This window comes from Olea europaea, unplaced genomic scaffold (assembly GCF_002742605.1).
Source record: "Olea europaea var. sylvestris unplaced genomic scaffold, O_europaea_v1 scaffold699, whole genome shotgun sequence".
Taxonomy (NCBI): Eukaryota; Viridiplantae; Streptophyta; class Magnoliopsida; order Lamiales; family Oleaceae; genus Olea; species Olea europaea.
Genome location: NW_019265383.1, coordinates 125,400 through 132,052, shown reverse-complemented (window position 1 = coordinate 132,052; position 6,653 = coordinate 125,400). Strand labels below are relative to the sequence as shown.

The 6,653-nt window shown below is 40.8% G+C and overlaps 1 protein-coding gene across 1 annotated transcript; it reads right to left on the bottom strand.

Moving 5' to 3' along the window:
- Window positions 1–1,724: 1,724 nt before the first annotated feature.
- On the bottom strand, window positions 1,725–2,192 carry LOC111390618. Its single transcript, XM_023015681.1, has 2 exons — window positions 1,990–2,192; window positions 1,725–1,890 (listed from the first exon to the last, which is right to left on the bottom strand). The coding sequence occupies exons 1-2, from the start codon at window positions 2,190–2,192 to the stop codon at window positions 1,725–1,727; spliced, it is 369 nt and encodes a 122-aa protein (XP_022871449.1).
- Window positions 2,193–6,653: the final 4,461 nt, after the last annotated feature.

The following is a 6,653-nucleotide window of genomic DNA, read 5'->3' as shown; positions in this document are numbered from 1 at the left end:
TCGCCCGCGACCTCTCGAGTACGGGCTGTTCCTGTGGATGAGCTTGCCTTTTCCTTCCCACGCACCGTTCTTTTTGGAGGCATCCTGCAAAGTTTGTAGGAATATACTCATTAAGTCGATGTAGAAAGCATAAGCAAGAAATAAGAACAATTTAATAAGCTAGTAAGCATTGCACAAATTCCCCAAACTTTCCTAGATGCATGTGTAGTAATATGGTGTACACGTAGCAAGCTATGATGTTTAGTTGAATTTACGTAATTTGCCAATAAGAAAAAAAAGGGGAAAGATTAGGTGTATCTAATCAATATTTCAGAATACGGAACCATGATCGAGTGCCCACCTTCGACCCTTGACATCATTGAGAATTAGCAAAATTTTCCCGGACAATCTCCGGGCATATCAAAACATTCATTGAAATGTAGCACATGTTCGAATTTCAAATCAATTGGAGGTTGTTTGGTGTGTCAAATGAAGATGCAAAATAGGGGACGGAGGTTGCCGTGATGTGCGGTGACCTAGTCATGTGCCTATGTGGTGCAATGCGAAAGTGGGTGTTATCTAGTTCAAATTAATCGGGAAATCGTTGAAATACATCGAATGCCATGTTGGTGAAACATGTATATGCAAAAGGCATTTAATTTCACATACAAGGGTATTGTGGCATTTAAGCAAACACTTGGTGTGCATTAAGTGAAGATGTGACCAATGTAAAGAATTGAATGTAGGAATCATTCCAAAATTTCCACAACACAATCACCACAAATCCATACACACATGAACTAGCCTAATCTTCCTCAAATTGCCAAAATTAAAATTCCAATCATGAAAACCCGAAAACGGAATTGAGAGGGGTGTAAGAATACGTACCTTGTGTTTGTAGGGTTGAATGGAGGTGGAAAGTTGATTTCCTTTCGATGTTATTACAATGCAATGATGAGATTCTTGTGTAGAATATGTGATGCTAGCCCAAATTGTGCCCTAGGTGAGTGTGGTCGGGAGAGAAGTTTGGGAAAAAAAAGTATGAAAAAGAGAGGAAAAATTGGGCGTGGGTTTAAAAACCCATGCCTCATTATTGCCATGCGGCCGCATGGCTTTAGTCCCTGCGGTCGCATGGTTCAAGTGGCTTTGGCCACTTGATTCTCGGATGGTATATGTACGGTCGCATTGTGCGACCGCATGGAAATATATATATATATATATATATATATATATATTTATATTATTTATTTATTTATTTAAGGAATTAATAGTAAGAATAAAATAAAAATGGTCTCCCCAAAAGCCCGACTTTTGACTAAAATTATGGTTTTCACTTGAGGAATTGACCCGGTTTTTAACGTCCCCAATTTTTTTTTCCAAAAACATACTTCTAACAATTCTGGGACGTGTATGGGTCGTAAATTTAATACCCAAAACCAAATTTTTTTAAATAAATAATTGACATGTGAAATTTAGAAAATAAAATTTTCCTCGAAATGCATGAGTTTCACACCCAATCTCCCAAACTACTCCAATCAACCCGACTCGTGTGTACAGTGCTTGGACTCGTTTAACTTGTATGGATGATCGATGACCACATAAAGAAAATGTAAAATGAAATTGAAACAAAAATAATTTCTAATCTAAGTTCAGAGAGCATAATAAATTAAATGAAAAGGATACAGTGGGTTGTCTCTCATCCAGCGCTAGGTTATAGTCGATAGCTCGACTTTTCTGTAGCTGCTTCATTCTGGCGTCTCGAGTTGAACGGTGGACTTTTGGTTGGAGAAGTCACCGCCCCAATAGTGTTTCAGTCTTTGCCCATTAACAGTGAAGATACCCTTAGTCTCATGGCTCACTTGTATAGCCCCATATGGTAGAACTTTCGTGACAGTATAAGGACCCGACCACCTTGATTTTAGTTTTCTTGGGAAAAGCTTGAGTCTCGAGTTATACAATAGCACTTTCTGCCCCACTTCAAACTCTCACCTCTAAATATGCATGTCGTGCCATTTCTTTGTTCGTTCCTTGTAAAGTTTTGAAATTTCATAAGCTTCCATTCTAAACTCATCTAACTCATTAGGTTGCAGCAGGCACTTTTCACCGACGGCGCTCAAGTCCATATTCAACTGTTTCATAGCCCAGTATGCCCGGTGCTCCATTTCTAGTGGCAGATGGCACGCCTTCCCAAAGACTAGGCGGTATGGAGACATGCCTATCAGGGTCTTGAATGCTGTTCTGTAAGCCCATAATGTATCGTCCAGCTTTTTAGACCAATCATTTCTAGATGAATTCACAGTGACTTCTAGTATTCTCTTCAGCTGCCGATTAGATACCTCAACTTTCCCACTGGTTTGTGGATGATATGGAGTAGCAACGCGGTGTTTAACGCCATATTTATTCAGCAACTGCTCAAACTGGCGATTACAGAAATGATTGCCCCCATCGCTGATTATAGCCCGTGGTGTACCATATCGGGTGAAAATGTATTTCTTCAAGAATCCAATTACTGCCTTTGAGTCATTTGTTGGCAATGCAACTGCTTCCACCCATTTTGATACGTAATCCACTGCCACCAAGATATACTGATTTGAAAACGAAGGGGGAAAAGGTCACATGAAGTCGATTCCCCAAACATCAAATATCTCCACTTCCAAAATATTGTTCAGTGGCATTTCATTCCTCCTCGAGATATTCCCAGCGCGTTGACATCTGTCACACCTCTTAACAAACTCAAATGTGTCTCTAAACAATGTAGGCCAGTAGAAACCTGATTGTAGAATCTTTGCAGCTGTTTTTGAAGCTCCAAAGTGCCCTGCGTAAGCAGACGAATGGCAGTGCTCGAGAATCTCATGTACTTCTTCCTCAGGTATGCATCTTCTTACTATTTGATCAGCCCCCCCCCCCCCCCCCCGTCTATAGAGAATTGGGTCCTCCCAAAAATAATACTTCAATTCGGAGAGGAACTTTTTTCTTTGGTGACTCGAGTAGTCCGGTGGTGGGATGGAACTGGCCAAGTAATTGACAATATCTGCATACCAAGGTACTTCATCTACTCTCAACATTTGCTCATCTAGGAAGATCTCATTGATTTCCACTAATTTATCTGTCTCCCCAGGCTCTAATCGGGATAGGTGATCCGCTATTACATTCTTACTGCCCTTCTTGTCTCGTATCTCGATATCGAATTCTTGCAGCAATAGCACCCAATGAATCAACCTCGACTTTGCATCCTTATTTGTGAGTAGATACTTTAATGCAGCATGATCTGTGTAGACTATAACTTTAGACCCGACAAGATATGACCTGAATTTGTTGAATGCATATACTACAACCAATAGCTCCTTTTCAATGGTGGCATAGTTGATTTGCGCTTCATTAAGATCCTACTTGCATAGTAAATTACGTGAAAGATTTTGTTTCTCCGTTGTCCCAATACTGCACCCACGGCATGATCACTTGCATCACACATCAATTCAAAAGGGAGTTCCCAGTCTGGTGCCACAATTACTGGTGCTGTCGTAAGCTTCTCCTTTAAGGTGTTGAATGCTGTGAGGCATTCTTCATTAAACTCAAAGGTGACGTCTTTCATTAGCAGATTGCATAATGGTTTAGTGACCTTCGAGAAGTCTTTTATAAATCTCCTGTAGAAACCCGCATGCCCCAAGAAACTACAAACTCCTTTAACTGATGTAGGTGGTGGTAACTTCTCAATAACTTGAATTTTTGCCTTGTCTACCTCAATTCCTTTTCGATGCTCGAGTACAATGCCTTCTTGCACCATAAAGTGGCATTTCTCCCAATTTAAAACCAGGTTAGTCTCCTTGCATCTCTGTAAGACCAAATTTAGGTGCTCTAAACATTCATCGAATGAGGACCCAAACACTGAGAAGTCGTCCATGAAAACTTCAATAAACCTTTCAATCATATCGGAGAATATTGCCATCATACACCTCTGAAATGTGGCTGGGGCGTTACAAAGACCAAAAGGCATCCTACGATAAGCAAAAGTACCATAGGGACAGTTGAAAGTGGTATTTTCCTGATCTTCTGGTGCGACAGGTATTTGATTATAGCCCGAGTATCCATCTAGGAAACAGTAATGTGAATGTCCAGCCAATCTTTCTAACATCTGATCGATGAATGGGAGGGGGAAATGATCCTTTCGTGTGGTTGCATTGAGCTTGCGATAGTCGATGCAAACTCTCCATCTCGTAACTATTCTGGTGGGAATTAATTCATTTTTCTCGTTTTTCACCACCGTGATTCTCCCTTTTTTCGTTACCACTTGAACTGGGCTAATCCATGCACTATCTGAAATTGGGTAAATAATTCCTGTATCCAGTAATTTCAATATCTCTGCCCTGACTACTTCCTTCTTGTTTGAATTTAATCTTCTCTGATCCTCTATACTTGGCTTGCAATTTTCCTCCATTAGAATCTTATGCATGCACAGAGAAGGGCTGATCCCTTTAATGTCAGCTATTGTTCACCCAATCGTCGTCTTGTTCTCTCTGAGTACATTGAGCAGTTTTTCTTCCTCCACCTCACTGACTGTATTTGAAATGATTACTGGAAGTGTATCTGACTCCCCCAAATATGCATATCTGAGATGTGGTGGTAATTGCTTGAGTTCCAGAACTAGTGGCTGCTGAACAGAAGGTAGTGGCTTTGTGTTTTCGGTCCCCAGTTCCTCGAAGTGCCTCTTTCGGGTGTATGGCAGGTTGGTCTCCAAAAATTTTGCACATGTTTCAACTTCAAAAGACTCTGACTGGATTGATTGGGATTGTACAATACATGCCTCATAGGCATCAGATGGACCGTGTAGTAAGAATGTTTCTTGTACTGTCTTGTCAATAAGGTCAACTTGATAACAGCGTAGTTTCATTGCCTTGAATGCATTGAATGATATCTGCTCATCTCCCAATCTTAAAATCAACTGACCTCTCTGAACATCAATTAACGCTCTCCCTGTTGCCAGAAATAGTCTGCCAAGTATCAATGGGACGTCCTTGTCCTCTTCCATGTCCAGGATAAGAAAGTCCGCTGGGAATATGAACTTCTCAACCTTGATAAGCACATCTTCAATTATACCTCTGGGGTGTGTCAATGACCTGTTAGCCAGCTGAAGTGTCACAGTGGTTGCTTTAGCTTCTCCCAAACCGAGTTTCCTGAAAACAGACAAAGGCATTAAATTGATACTTGCACCGAGGTCACATAATGCTTTATCAAAATATACTTCACCGATTGTGCAGGGAACAGTAAAACTCTCTGGATCTTTTACTTTTGGTGGAAGCTTATTCTAGATTCTGGCACTACATTCCTCCGTAAGCATAACTGTCTCATGGTCTTTCAGCTTGCATTTATTTGATATGATATCCTTCAGAAATTTCGCGTAGCTAGGCATCTGGAACAGTGCATCAGCTAGTGGGATGTTGATATGGAGCTTTTTAAATATTTCTAGAAATTTTTTTGTATTGTTGCTCCACTTTTTGCTTCTTCAAGCACTGTGGAAAAGGAATCGGAGGCTCGTAGGGGTTGACTGTGACTTTGGCCTTATCTTGTGATTCTTCTGAATTTTCTTTTGAACTTGATTCCTTTACAACAGTCTCTTCTTCAGCGGAGGAAGATGTTTCTCTAATCACACCCGATCTCTTAACATGGATTTTAGGTAATTGCACTCCACTTCAAGTTGTAATGGCCTTAGCTTGCTCTTTAGGATTGATTTCTGTATTACTTGGTAAGTTACCTGGTGTTCTGCCAGTCAATGCGATGGCTAGCTGCCCCATCTGAGTTTCCAAATTTTTGATGGCTGCATTTTGATTTTGAAGTGTAGCTTCGGCCTTCTCCATGAATTTTCCTATCATATCTTCCAATTGAGGCCTCTTCTCCTGTTGTTGAAATTGCCTCTGTGGCTTATTCTGATTCTGGTTGCTCCAAGAGAAGTTGGAATGCTTCTTCCAGCTGGGATTGAAAGTCTTTCCATATTGATTATGCTGTTGGCGTTGTCCCCACTATGCGTAATCTGCTTGCTCAAGTCCTTGCATGAGTATTGGGCAATCTGATGTTTTGTGCTCGGCTCCACATTCCTCACAATTACTCTTCTTAGCTTGTGATGCTTGTGATATGCTTTCCACCTTGTGATACAGAGAGTCAATTTTTGCAGATATTGCTGAATAAGCGTCCACCTCGTAGACCAATGCACCATCAACTATTCTTGTGGGTATTGAGCCATCTGATGCTGAATCCACCATGCTCTCATGGTATGGGAGTAATCCTGTGTAGAAGAATCGAATCTGGGTCTTTTTATCGAACCCATATTAAGGGCATTTTCAGAGCATGTTTTTAAATCTGTTCCAGGCTTCGTCGAATGATTCATTCTCTCCTTGATTGAATACTGATATATCATGTCTCAACTTCGCTATCTTGGCTGGGGAGAAGAACTTTGTGCAGAATTTGTGTGCCACCTCATTCCATGTAGTGATACTTGCAACAGGGAGTGAATCCAACCATTCAAGTGCTCTGTCTCGTAACGTATGTGGAAAAAGCCTTAATCTGATAGTGTCATCCGAAATCCCTTGGTATCTGAAATGTTGACACATATCTAAAAATCGAGATACGTGTGTGTGTGGATTCTCCTCGGCTTTGCCAAAGAATTGGTGTCCATTTTGAAA